Below are 14770 nucleotides of genomic sequence, written 5' to 3'. Positions count from 1 at the left end.
GGGTGAGAGAATGTCTTTCTGTCTCATTGTGGTTTTGTTTGTGTAAAATGTAAATGAGGGGAGATAGCGCAGAAGGGTCACTGCTTAATAGCTTTTCTCAAGCATCTTTGTGGTCTGGAAGAGCAGAAATATGGTGGCTGCTGGGCCCGCTTTTGTGAAGTGGGTGTGTTGCAAGCATAGACCTTACTATTTCCATTATTCCATTTTATTTGTCTGGGGCAGCTTGTTCTGCTGGGAAAGTAAAAGATGGTATGTTCTTCATTCACAGAGCCAGGCAAATGCTTGCAGAGAAGTGTGTTCCCCTGCAGATAATGTTCACACAGTAAGAGCACCCAGTCAGGGAAGCAATTCAATCAGCCGTACTAAGGTTGTCTTTCATTTCATACTGAGCAAAAGAAGTGTTTATTCCTTAATGTGCAGTGCCTGAACTTGTTGGTTGAATATTTCATATCGAATTCTGGTCTGTGCATTTAAGACCTGCTGTCTTTTTACTTCTCTGCTTCATTATTTCTCTTGGCTGATTAGAGAGGGCTGCTGTGCAGGGGTCCGTAGAGCTGGAACTTCTCGTGACTCACTTGATTTCTTCTGCTGAGACTTCACAATTACACAGAGTTCTTGCTTCTCCTTTTGGTTCTTGTATCCCTCCTTCTTTGCTTGGTCACCTGTGCAGTGATGTATTTCTTCATGGATGATTTTTCTTCCTGTGGTTTAGATGCTCTGACTTCCCTGTGTCTCCAGATCTGATACAGGGAAGGGTGTTGCTATTGTGTCTAGCTGTCTGCAGCTCATGCTTTTCTCCTGAAATACAGTGATTTTTTTTTTTTCCATAAAAGCCAGAAAATTGCCTTGGTACTTTATCTTTCTGATCTGGTTGATGTAATTGGTAAATAATCTCTTGTTTTCCCAGAGATTAGGAGAAAGATGTAAGGGACATTAAACACCTGTTGGTTTTATTATACATAGAGCTCTGGGGAAGGAGTGAACGCTGTGCTTGTGCAGGATGCCTGGGAGACAAGCCTTCCTTCACTTTCATATTTTGTGGGATTCAGAGGGTTTTTTTCTCCTCAGAAATTCATTTTGTCTTTTTTCAGTTTTGTTTACCTAATGGCCTAGTAAGGGGCATGAAAAACTTGGTCTATGCACTGTTTGTGTACTTACAGCCTCTAAGTTAAAGCCTCTCTTGTGTCTCAATCAAGGGTGAATTCATTCATAAATACATTTAGTTTGTGATGACAATAGAAGTAGTGTTGGTATAAGAATGTGAAATAGTGTTTTTTATAGGTGTTAGTAATATCCTTTTTTTACACCAGCTTTTAAGGACAGGAAAGGAGGAGGGACATACACTATACCTGTGTTTTTTGGTCTAACTAGATGTTCCCTCTCTACATGTGCTCCCAGTGTTTAACGTGTCACTGTTGTCATCTTACTGCTTATTGAATGCAACCGTCAACTGTAAACTTAGTCATGTCTATATGAAAGCATTTAATAGAGTTTGTAATATATATACAGATTGTAATATTAGGTTATTAACATATAGATTGATATGAGTGGGTTTTAAGGTTAGCTTTAGCAGAATCCTAAGCTAAAATGAAAAGGCTTCCTGAGTTGTGGAATAAGAATCTCTGAATGGAGAATGACATCACTTTAGTCTTCCAGCATAACTGATAAAAATAGATTCTTTATAGACAAATTATACATGTTGAACTTTCTAATTTCAAGTTCTTATTTGAGGGTTTTATGTTTGCATCACATAGTCAATTTAGATTTTTAGAGCTAAACTATTTTCTTTTGACTTTTCCAAGAATTTTGATTTGGTCTCTTCTGTAGACTTCCTTTAGTCTAGAACAGCTCTCTGATGTTGAAGACTGTGGGTGATGCTTCTAGGTCTCCTTGGATAGTGGCAATCTAATTTTTTTCATTTGTAATTCTGAATTTGTCACCATAATCAGAATGTGAAGGTGTTTCTGTAGGTGAATTTTGGCCATCTATGTCCCTTTTTGTCTGCAGTAACTATGGGAGCAAATACAGAAATAAGGGTTTGGTTCATCTCTCAGACTGAAAAGCATATATATAGGACAGTGCACCAGCTCTGAAAGCCTGAGTCAAACCCTTCACTACGGTTCAAAAAAGGTTTTCAAGCTAAGGCTAAAGGTGTGACCGTGGCTGATTCCTCTGTCTACTTTTGAGAGGGGGCTGCCTGACAGAATATAGATATGAAGGAGCTTGGAGATTACACTCTTTTCATGTCTCCACCTTTTCCCTGTTGTTTTGTCCTTTTTCCTTCCTAGTAGGAGGATTTGTGCTGGAGTGGATCCAGTCAGTTGTGCCATTGTCACAAGCTAGGAAGGTCTTTATTATGTCTCCCTAACAAGATGGGCTTTACCTGACAGGCCTGAAATCTTGTTTTGATGCTTTATCTCTTGAATTTCTTTCAAGACACCACTGAGCATCCAGACAGAAAATATGAGAACTGTAGGCACTGTTTTACTGAGACTCTAATGGACCTTCTGGTTTTGTGGAAGCAGGCTCTTGTTTTGCAAAGATGATTAATCACTTAGGGAAAGCTTACAAGATTCAGGGTTATGTTATTTGGCTTTGTCACTTCAAAATCCTTTTGTTAAGGCATGATTTGGACCAAGAGTTGTGGTTTCTCAGATGGACATCTTGCAAGGGTCTCCTTGTAAGTGCATAAGATACATGAGTATTTGTCATACTTGCCTCCTGCCATTTTTGATTGCTTTATTGACACAGTCTTGGCAAGAACTGCCAAATCTAAGTTCTTCCAACAGCCTCTTGTCTTGAAAGGTTCTGAGATGGTAGCCTGCTAGCCAAGTGCCACTGTATTAAAGCTGCAAGTCTTACTTCCAGTGTCTTGTAGGTCATTTTCATTCGTTTTGGAGAATAATATGGTAGATTTTTTGGCATTTCTGCAAAAGAAACTCCTTCAGATACTTCACAGGTGAAATGTTTGGTTTGGGAGTCTAGTTTGTGTCATAATTAGTGCTCCACTTCAAGCTGGCATTCTGGTTTAACTTTTTTATGTATTAAGGAGAAAAGTGCATGTCTGATTAGACATTGGTGTGAGATATCGAGGCAGTCACCCTTCTTTTGGAAAGTCTTCATTTAAAGTGTATTTTGTCGTTAGCTTCTTTAGGAGCCTTGACTGGGGCACTGATACTTGACAATATTAATTAGTAACTGTCTGGATGCAGTCATATCTGAACTAACATTATGCAATGGGAGAGAAAAGGGAAGACAATGGCTGTGGCAATGTGGTTACTCAGTAGTGTGTGCTTGGGTAGAAGGTTTGGTTTTGGATTTTGTTCTCTGTATTGCTCCTCAAGTGGAATGGTAGAAGTGAGTTTCGAGGAGGGATTTATGTGTCGTGGTGAGAATAAGCATGTGGTTTGCTTGATGGCTGAGATGGAAAGATTTTGGAAAGTTTGAGTGAAGGGAGAGGTTGGAGATTGCCAGTTACTGAAATAACTTCTTCCTTGCCCTTGTGACAGAAGTCCATGTGTGTGTTTAAATCCAGTTCTTTTTAGTCTGACTCTGTGCTAGAGACACAGTGCAGTGGGAGCACTAACCTGCAGCAGTGCAATCAATTCATGATGCACCTTCTGACTTCCCTTAGCACAGCAACTACTAAGAGCACATGGGTAGAACCTGGACTCTTTTTGTGAAGTCTTGGTCTTTACTGCCCTCCACAGCTGTCCACCGGGTGCTCGTGTATTTTAGAGTGTTTTCTTTCGTTTCTGTGACAACCTTCCATTTTTGCAAAAGAAACTCCTTTAAATAGTAGCCAGGTTTTCTTGGCAGGAGAAAGGAGAGATTGGAATGGTTAAAGCCTTTTTGTGACACCTTAAGCAAGTATAGAGCTTTTGATCTACAGCTCCAGAACACTGAGACAAGCTCTGTCATTGTGGAGAGAGGAGCATAAGGAATCTCAGAGGTAAAGAAAGAGGTTTACTCTGTTAGAGGTCTGTAGGTTAAGGTGACACGTTAACCTTAGATGAATGGGATGCCAGGTGTTAAGTTCTCATCAGGCATAGTGAAGGTGGATAAGAGAGATGACTTGATCAATGGTAGCCTTTTGTTGTAGAGGTAGTGGTATCGTACCCAAACCACAAGATTTCTGAAAGCATCTGGGCTGGGTTTTTTCATTTTTCTCCTTGCCATCCTGAAGTTTACGTTTGAAATTAACAAAAGACATAAAGGAGATGTGAGAATCTCAATACGTTCTTCATGTCACTCAAATCCTGATGGAAATGGATTTTTTAGGATCCATGACAGGTCGGTATACTGCAGAAAATGTGGCCTTTTTTTCCTGGAAATCTTAGATGGGGCAGTTGATCTGTCTTTCTTGAGCATCTACAAGTAATGTTCTTGCTAGCAATTTGCTATTTGAGTTCACATAAAGCAGGATCGCTGTTTGTTGTAAGTACCTGCCTTTGTTACTTTATTCCCCGAGCTCCTTTATCTGTTTTTGTTGTTTTTCCCTCTGTCTGTGTTTCTTGGCTCATATGGCACTGCATCATTGTTTTTGATGAAGATCAGCGTTTTCAAAACTGGCTTTCAAGACAGACACAAATACTGTGGAACTTGGTGATCACTTTCTGGGTTTTCTTCTTCTCTGCTAGGGGTTTCTGAAGCAGTTAGCACTGGGATGTCATTTCCGGATGCACAGCAATTTATGTTAACTATATTCACCATCTTAAACACAGTTTCAGGCTAAGAAAGTTACAAGTGCTGGATGAATGGGAATGATACTGAATCTACTCTTAGAACTTAATTTTTCAAGGATTAGTTAGAGTGTTAGCTTGTCTTGTGATCTACTCATAGTAGCCTGCGGCTTCACTTTCTCTACTCTTTTAATCTTTATCTTTTGTGACAGTCTTTTATATTACCTGTATCTTGGTCATAATGTCTAGTAATGCTGCATCGATGCAGTGAACAGGCAATGACTGTTTCCTTGCAGCAGTACTGCAGGGTTTTGCTAACCTCTCCAGCATAATGTTGCTTTACCATTAAGTCACATTCCAGCAAGGCAAGTGTCTTCATAGCAGGGTGGTGAAAGAACAAGTGCCTTTAGAAAGGTGGCAGTTGCCAGAAAAGCTCCCATCATACTCCATGCTGTTGGTTGCCTGAATCTGTAGAAATAATTTTGATGTCAAGATGGTACTTCTGAGTTTTTCTGCCAAATATTAACTCTGTCTGTTATTTTCGTTTTATTTTGTGTCTGTGTGACTCAGAAGTCAAACTAGGTCACCTAGTAGGTGAGGTCTGGTGTTAATGAGAGTGATTAGGAAGCAAGCTGTTACTGATTAGTTGCTGGCCATTAGTTGCTGGTCAGCATTCTTGAAGCCCATAGGTCTAACAGGTTAGCATTGCTTGTGAAGTTATGGTTTCAGTTCTGTTTCCTTGAAAGCGTAACAGTGCAATTTTTTTTTTTTTAAAGAGAAAACAGTTGCTGCCTCTCTAGCTTTGTCTGGCTGCTGATGTTTCTATTTTCTAATGATTCACTGTAGCTATGAAGTGTATCAGTCTTATTCTAAAACATCATCATCAATTTGTGAGCCCACCACACCATGAAGTGATTAAAATAGAGACAACTGGATCATGCGCCTAGAAAAGAGTGAGTGCTTCATTCTAGTTCCAAGTCAGTCTTTCTCTGAGGCAGTTAATCCTTGGCATTTAACAGGCAAGTACTGATGTTTCTCTTGACCTCTCATATGTGATGCTTCTCTGAAACACTTGATCTTCTGAAGTGCCATATTTAATCTTGTAAATATATGTTCCCCTGAAGAGTGCTTTGAGAGGTAATCAAGGCTGGGGAGTTTGTTTTTCTCTGGTCAGCAGAGCCATTAGTAACTCAGCAGTCTGCTGTTTTATAGGAAGTTTTAGTTGATAAATAGATAGACATTTTCTCTGGTGTTCCTTTCAAAAAGCTCCTATGAAAGATTGACATTTTAGCCTTCAGAAGAACACAAAATGGTGGAAAGGTTTGGGTGACTTGTCTAACTTCTTTATTTATTACTATGGTAAAAATCTATTCTAGTTCCTGTCTCTCCAGCTGGCCACCATCACTCTTTACAGTTTCTCTAATATTTTTATTCTTCAGTTGTTTTTGGCTTCCAGTGTCACACTTGGGACTTTGCTCCACAGTCATACATTTAGTGCCAGGCAGGTCTTTTCGTGTAACAGATGCTTTTTTTCCCCTTGTTTTTCTTGTTTCTTGTTGTCTCCTTCAGTTCTGCCTTAAGTGCTTCTCCTTCAGTAATAGTCATATCCTTCTGAGATGGGTGTATAAATTTGTAACTTTTATTTTTACCAGGTTATGTATATTCTTTTAGATATAATTTAAAAGAACCATCCGGTAGTCATTTTAATGTCTGTGGATGTCAGTACTTGTATCCTTTTTGATAGGACCTATGCTCCTGACTTCCTTCTTTGTATTTACTAGTGGAAATACCTGCTTAGATAAGTTAGTTGTCTTTGATGTTTCATCTTTAGCTTAATCCTGGTTTTCGGTGAGATACGCTTGTCCTCAGAGCCATAAGTAGGGTGGTCCCCTTTTCCTGGTTTGAGTTTATAACTTCTCCAAGACTTGAGGACTGTGAGTGAAGTAGCACATACTGTATGGAACCTTTAGTTTTGAATAAGAGACTAGTCTAACTGATCCAGGAGATACTATTTTAGCTACTATGCCCCTATGCAGAATTATGACCAACTTGCAGTGTGGCTTTTCCTTTGTCTTCTAAGATGCCTGTATCTCGCTAAAATATTCAGAATGTCAATGTTTTATTTATTTTGTGTTTACCTCTCTATTTTGGGAGGCTTATTTACTAGAAGTGCTCCCATTTTTCTCTAAATTGATTTCTGTTAGATGCTCAGGATGTTGCAGGATCAGACAGATTAAAAACTAAAGTGTTAATATCTGGTATTTGCTGCTCCTCTCAGTGGTGAAGCTAGTAGCTAACTTTCTATCATAGTGTTCCCAACACTGTATGTTACCTTACCCATCCAGAGGGTGCTGGACAGCAACTGACATGTTCTTAGAACCACCAGCAAAAGTAATGTTCCCTTCACCATCTTTTTTCCTACTTCTGTACCCTTTGTAAAACACAGTACACACTTCATCTTGTAGTCCTATGTAACTCTAGAAGAGTACACTCTTCTAAAGGTATATATCATCTGTTTTCATCCAAGTCAGCAGTGAATACTGTGAAATGAATTGCAAGGTTTCAGGATTTGTTTCTGCATTAGTATGGCCAGTTTAATAAGACATCTTCCAGGAACCATCTTTAGAGGACCTGCGAACAGACCTGACCAGCCACTAAAGCCAAATAAGTTTGCAGTGCGTGGTAACCTCCTCTGAGCTCCTGATAGGGCCTTTGGGCTACTCCTGCCCTGTGTCCTACTCCTCTGAAGTAACCTTCTGCAATTAACAAAAAAAAAAAAAATACAGCAAGTAGGTACAGATACTTCACACTTTCTCAGTACTTCAAACATTGCTTTTTTCTGCTACATGAAGACGGTGCAACTTCCAGTGTCAACCTTTAAGGATAGTAGTAGATGCCACTCAAACAATTATTTACCATTTCTATTGTATGTAAGTGTCTAACCTCTGCAATACAAATTGATTTAGCATTTTAAATTGGATTGCATGAAACATGATAAAATGCTGAAAGTATGAAACAATTGGCTTGGTCTGATATAACTTGATTCTTCTGAATTTATATGGCTTACTGGTGCTGGCTTTGATAATTAAATGGCTTTTCAAAATGGTCATTGTTGACCTAATTCTGTTAGCAGTGTAGTCAGTGGGAGTTTTAATATTGACTACAATGGGAGCAGTTAGACCAACAGATTGTATTAGAAATCCCATGCTGTGTGTTTAATTTCACTTCCTGATACAACAATCTCTAAATATTAAAGTGAATTATTGCCAAGACAGAAAATCAGAAATGGCTTTCTTTGTCTTTGCTGTCTTCAGTATCCACTGTTATTAATGCAGTAGCCAAGTTTCCAGATGAAAAAGAATGCCTTTTTCTCCAAAATTTAGGATGCAAAATTTTGTATCTCTTTCTGTTTTCAGAGCTGGCATTGCTGGTCCATTAAATTTACATTGGTCACCTTTTCTCTCAGCAAGGAAACAAGACAATAGAAGAAAAATCCAAGGGGATTTGACTGTCTTATCCAATTTAGGATAAACTTTCATCCTTCTTATGCCCTATTAAATGTCCATAATTCTCCTGAATGTTTGGGAATTGCTTTCTTTTCATGCTCCATTTTAGGTTAGTGTTAATACTATTCTCCCCCCTACCAACTCTTATTTGCCACATCACTGTGTTGATTTGTCCCACCATGGTATCTGAACAAATGATGAATAACCTGGATTTTGAGACAGACCTTAAAAGTTATTTTGACCATTTGTTGGTTCTTGCAGTTTTCCTGCTGAGACAAATTAGTCTGTTAATAATTAGAGTATTAAGTTTCCCTTGTCACCTTGCTGTGGTTTATTTAATTTACTTTAGCAAGGTTATTGAGTCACTTTACAGAAGACGCATTTTTATGTAGACGCAGAGACACACACACACACAGACACACACTCTCTTAGGGATTTGCTTTCCACTTCTGCAGGTAATGTTAATTAAACTATCCACTGTGAATCATTAGCTAATGAATCTGTAGGTAGTTGACACTAAATAGAAAGTAGAGCATTAGATCTTCATCAGTACTTTAGGGAACCTTGGAAACTTCTCATTTCTTGCTGGAGTGCTTCACGCTGGCACTGCAGTGTGCTAACATCTGCTCTCCTCCCTCTGTCAGCAGGCTCAGTGTGGTACAGAAATAACACGAAGTGCCACCCATTTTCACTGATCTGTAGGGGGTTTTTTATTTTCCTTTTTAGAGGACGCAGAGATAATCTTCAGCTGGTACCAGGGTAATATCAGCTGTTCTAGCTTTGCAACACTAGACTAGACACTCTTAGTTGTTGAGCATGGGAGTTAAGATACAAATGACTCTACAAATTAGTAATTCAGAGTAATGTTTGGTAATATTCTTCTTTACCTCAGGGGAGTGTATCTTACACTTCTACTTATAGTAAATAGGAATTCTAGCAGTCTTGAAGGATAGCCATTGTTTCTTACTCCCTGCAGCCTGACTTACAGGGCAGGTGACCATTGGGATGTGGGTTTTAATTTTTTTTTTTTTAGGGGATGTTAAAAATATATGTCTGTCTTTTGAATTACTAGAGACTGACTGTGTCATGGTGGAAACTGAAAAAAGCCTAGTCTATATTTTTTGCCTTTTAGGCTTTTTTCCATATTGTCGGGAGATTGTGTACACAGTGAATAAATAGGGAAGTACAAGATGGACTTCTCACATCAGAAAGTCACCTTGGTTAAAAAATGTCTGAAAATGTTTTTGTGGATGCTAAGACCTGTGGTTAGTGGCAATTAAAAAAACTGGAACAATTAGTTCCTCTAGGTCTCTTGATTTAGTCTCTAGACTTTGCCCTTTTATCTCCTTTTGTTTGCTGGAGCTAACTCCTCATTCCTTTTGAAACCTGCTGCAGAGATTCTCTTCAGCTGGAGACTTCTGTAGAGTGTAGTCCTGCTGTTGTTCCTCTTGCTGATATTTGTCCTTTTCAAAAGTATCTTCCAATTCTAGTAAATGTCCAAAGCAAATGCAAACCCTGAAAATGGTTTTGTTGCTTTTCTCCCGGGGCTGCATATCAGTGTTGTTTCAAAAGCTGCTACAGCAGAAATACAAATATTTCTTGTCTTCTGCTAGCTCTTACTGTGTGTGGCAAGATCTGGAACATGACGCTTTTTTCCCTTTGGCCTTTTCTCTTTAGCACCAAAAGTTGATATGTCAGCACTCACGTTTGGAGGATTCCTTCTGTTATTGATCCGCATCTTAACAGGCTGGAGGCCTGTGATAAAAGAACAGCAGCAGCTTTTACATTTCTGATCTCAGGAACCCTGCTGGTTGCACAAAATGCTGAGGGTGAGGTGCGGCTTTGGCTGTGAACTGCAAGTGCTGCATCTACAGTGGGAGGAGAAATTGAAGCTTTGAGCTTGGATTTAGATTTGGTTTTGGTGAAATAGCTTAAAATGCTAACAAGCTTTGCAGAACCTCTGCTTTTGTGTTCCTGAGTTCCTCAAGTGTGTGGGAAACAGGCACGTAATAGACTTTCTTCTCAGCCCACGTTTCTTGCTCACTGACTTTAAAAAAGCAAAACGAAAAAAAATCATAAAATGCACAGCTTGCTGGAGTGGGTTAGAAATGTGCTGCTAATGTGTTGCATAAGGAATATTTAGTTTCTTAGTGATTTCAAGGCTCTGCAAGTAATATTCTCCCCACAACTGCTTGGGAAGGAGACAGGGCTGCATTTACACATGGGGGTTTGGAATCCAAGGAGAACAGACTTGTTACTTGTGCAAGGTCATACAGAGAGTAGATTTCTGAACAGAGAAGGCAGCACTGTGGAGGTCTCTTTCAGAACTCCAGAGTCACTAATGGAGTCTCGTTATTTTCCTTGCAGTTCTAGTGCTGTGTAATTGGAGGTCCCCTTGTGACCTATGAATGCAGTATCAGGAATTTTGTGTGATGGGGCTCCTGAAGATCCTCCAGTTTGACCTCCTGTTTGTTGTACAGTTGTCATTACCAAAATCAAACTGGGCCATCCGTGGGTTTGTCTAGCTCCTGTCTTGAGACTTACAAGGACAGCAACTCTGCAGCCTTTCTGTGAAACCTGTTCAGTGTTGCACTGCTCTCCTGGGGAAGAAGACTTTCCTGTGTCTGCTGTAGGACAATGGATGCTAGATCCTTTTCCCTCATTCCCCAAGGCCCAGACATTTATTGTGAAACAGAATGAGATGTTGTTAAGGAGGTGCAATTTTGTCTGATACCACCTAACATTTCTTATTTAACTGGAAAATACTATGAAAAGTGAGATAGTTTTAATATCTGATGGCACTTAAACTGAACCTTAAGGGAAGGAACACAAAAGAATAGTCTGCAGATTATGCTCTTTTGCCTGCACTTCTGGGAATGAAAATGTGAACTTTAATAGATCTCTTTGACTAACAGAAGGTTCTTCTCAGGACTGGGGTGAGCTTGCTTTTTGCTCTCCTGGTCAAAAGTCTAAGGTTTCTCTTTCATTTGCTCAGGTGCTGACATTGATTCATTGACTCTTTGTGGTTTTGTTGATACTTTTGAGACATTGTTGATGAATGAAGAAAGTGGACTTCAAGGTTACCCTTATATAAGTTACGTATATGAATTTGGAACATCAGAAGCATAAGAACCATTGAATCTCTGTAGCATACTCAGGTTGACTAGGTGATGTCGTTGGTGTTTTGTTGTCTTGGAAAACACTTTCATGACATAGTAATTTTGATGTACAATAATTTTCTTTCTTTTGCTGAAGGGACAATGGAGACCGATCCAGGCACCGAGCTCCCCGGAACGCCCGCATGTCTGCACCATCGCTGGGGCGCTTTGTCCCAAGGTAAGGCATCTATGTGTGAGAGTAAAAGGTGTGGAAATCCTGGAGGTACCAGTTGCAGTACAGCGCTCTGGTGCTTTCAGGGGGATTCCTTTTCTTGCACAGGGCGTCTTTGTCCTTGGTTTGCAGTTTCTGGGACTCCTGGGATGATGGCATGTTAGTGTGAGCTGCTCATCCTGTGACGTTTGAATGACAGCATCGTCTTAGTGCTTTTTACTTGCAGGTTGAGGTCACAGTGTGAAGGCAGAATAGGAGGAGAAAAGAATCTGATCAGAGATTCTCAGCACAATGTGCTGGTTTGAGACTAGAAAACTATTGTGAGAGGTAGAGGATTTGTTTAGTGCTGATCTTTGCAGCCACATTGATCAGAGGAGGATCTAATCTGTAATTTACTTTTGTTTGAAGCAGGGAGGCGGTTGGCTAAGCAAAGGATTCCAGCCTTCCCTCTACTGTAGTCTGCTGGAATGTAGTCATATTTCCTCAAAGTAATTGCAGTTGCTCTTCAGGGCTATAGTACACAGGATGGCTTTCTCCATGTTCTACTCTCTTTGTTTTGCAGACGCTTCTTGCTGCCAGAGTACTTGCCTTATGCTGGGATTTTCCATGAACGGGGACAGCCTGGCTTGGCCACCCATTCCTCTGTCAACAGGGTCTTGGCAGGTAATGAGATTTCCTTGTTTGCAGTAGTCATGTATATTAGTGGTGTTTGCTCATGAATCTGAGCAGAGGAAGACTGATGAGGAAGAGTAATTCCAACCTTTGAGGTTCTATTTAAGTTGTCTGAAGCAAGAGAAAGGACTGTCGGATTGATGTAGTAAGCTGCCATTCAAGTGCTTGAACATTGCAGATTCCATGCTTCAGGTATATGTGTGGAAGTGTCTGCATGAATTCGGGACGGGTGTTAACAATTCTTCTCTTATTTAACTTCTCCTATTCCTAGATGTCTTTTTTTTTTTAAATAACCTGACAGACTAATGATCAGCTTGCTGCAGGTCCTTCTAATTGAATTATAGGGTGCCTTGATCATGTTCCGGCTAGGAAGACACACACAAGGCAATGTGGGATTCAATTAGGATCTTAATAAGTGCATATTAAAAAACTCAGCTGCTACCACACACGGCACACAGGCGTTTGGGAGCCTTAGAGGGCAAGCGGAGGTGGGAAGGGAGGTGGGGGAAAGAGGAGGAGGAGTATGGCAGTCTGGCAGTTCATGAATGAGATGGTTATAGATGACACATATCTTGAGGGTGAGTCTATCTTGGCTGGGTCTGAGTTGCTCTGTAATTAACCCCAGTGGGGGGGAGTAATTTTGAAGCTTGGGGAAGAACAAGAGATGACATATGGACAGGTAGGTTGGGATGTGGTTCTCTTCCTTCCTTTAGGTAATCACAGGACCATCACTGAAAGGAGTGCTGAAAGGTTTCTCAAGAGGCTGCATGACCCCTTTACCTTATCCTAAGGCACAACCAACTATACCTAAGCCATTTTTGACAGGATTTATCTAACCTGTTTTTATTGGTGTTTTCCCAGTCGTTTTGGGGTAGAACTGTTGCTGGTTTTGCAATGCTGGTTTAGTATGGCAGTGGTCTTGTCTTTGATAATAGATGTCTGTCATCTTCCAGACTTTGTCTCACTGGACATTTTGGTTTGAGTGGTTCCTAGTGCTATTGCAATAACAGTAAGAACTCAGCCATAGTCTCATCCAAAGCACCTCTGCTTGTATCCCTTAGGAGGCAGTGGAGCTAACCTGTAGTGTTAGCTGACGCATGTACTTTCCTGTGTGTGCTGCTTGTGTGGGCTTTGGCTGTTGGCACGTGGAAGCAGCACACTGGCAGATAATTACTTGCTGCCAGGCAACACTGCAGAACTCTCATGTCGCCCAGCTTTGCTGGAGACACCTGCCTTCATCCCTCCTCCAGGCCTCCTTGCAGTTTGCCTGTTCCATTGTGGCTGGGAAATAGCCTGGCTTTTTCATCTGCACTTGTTGGGGAATTTGAACCCCAAAACACTCATGCTTGCTGTTTCTTGTATGTATGCCAAGAATAACAAAAGAGAACCGAAACTGTAATCATGGGAGTTTCAAAAAACAAGATCAATCTTTTCTGTGTGATGCTGTGCTGAACCTTTGTAAGGTGAGGTTTGTTGGCTCTGACAGTGTCGTGGAACCTCACACTGGAATGGCTGGGACTCCACAGTAAGGGCTTTTATTGACTAACATATAAAATTAATTCTTCCAGTTCAGTAGCTGCTTGTGTTATGTTGTTTTAATATTTGGTTTATTTTACCTATGCTCTCAGCTTTCAAAATGTTTTTTTACATCCATGCTCAAAAACTTGTTCATATGTTGCAGAAACCAGGAGAGTTGAAATTGCAAATATTAGGTGGAGGCATGACAGGCAAGAACTAGAAAATGAGGTTGCAATTGTGGAATAGCCAGAGAATTTCTTGTACTCATTACGTTGGTCAGCAGCATTGTCATTTCCAGTATTATATTTCAGAGCCATTGAAAGTTACAGTGCTGGTAGTGTGCTTTCCTTTATAGTTAGCCTGTGCCAAGGCTTGTGGTAGCTCTTTCTTCAGTATCATGGTGAAGAACCTCTACTCAAACTCAGAAGTACTTTTACCCTGGCCTGGTAGTTATGGGTGAGGTTGATAGCCTTGGCTGAGGAAAAAATTGATAATCTATTTTCCCATTAACACAGGCTAATCTAAGCTTGAATGCCTTGAATTGCTTCATTCTGCCATGTATCCAGACTGTCACTTTTGAATTATGTTTAAATGCAAAAATGTCAAATGTATTTCTTATGTAACCTCTACAGCATTTGAGAAGAGATACCAAAAAATCTTGTATTGCTAATCTGACAGTTTTCTAAAAACTGACGGTAGACTTCTGTGATCAAGTATAGTGAGAGCTGCTGTTTGGGAAAATACATCCAATTATACTTCTGCTCCTGTCCACTGCCCCATTTACTGCTATATCCTGAGAAGAAATCAAAGGAGCAGATGGAGATCCTAGCGTGTGAATTACTGTGGTGTGCTGACTAAATTTCTTAATGTCAGAGCTCTTGCTGTCAGGTTCTGTCCGTTTACTTTCAGCTCTCTACTTTATGTGAACAGCTTTCTGTTGTTTAAGTGTCATTCTCATGCAAGTGTTACACAGACAACTGCTCCATGCTATGGAAGACTGCCTTGAGAATAAATCCTTAGAGTCAAGTTTTATGAACCCCTAAAAATTGCAGGTTATCTATG

The 14770-nt window shown here is 40.2% G+C and overlaps 1 protein-coding gene across 3 annotated transcripts in view; it reads left to right on the top strand.

Moving 5' to 3' along the window:
* Positions 1-14770, top strand: part of AMBRA1 (autophagy and beclin 1 regulator 1) — a 129282-nt gene that overhangs the window by 38770 nt on the left and 75742 nt on the right. For 2 of the 3 annotated variants that reach the window (XM_039552530.1, XM_039552528.1), the window contains 2 exons: positions 11441-11524; positions 12081-12181. In XM_039552530.1, coding sequence (XP_039408464.1) covers positions 11441-11524; positions 12081-12181 — 185 coding nt within the window. The remainder of the gene's footprint in view (positions 1-11440; positions 11525-12080; positions 12182-14770) is intronic. The other variant, XM_039552529.1, reaches the window with a different exon arrangement.

Source organism: Corvus cornix, chromosome 5 (genome assembly GCF_000738735.6).
Source record: "Corvus cornix cornix isolate S_Up_H32 chromosome 5, ASM73873v5, whole genome shotgun sequence".
In the NCBI taxonomy this organism is placed as follows: Eukaryota; Metazoa; Chordata; class Aves; order Passeriformes; family Corvidae; genus Corvus; species Corvus cornix.
Note: the sequence above shows the minus strand (reverse complement) of the source record. Positions and strands in the feature narration are given on the sequence as shown.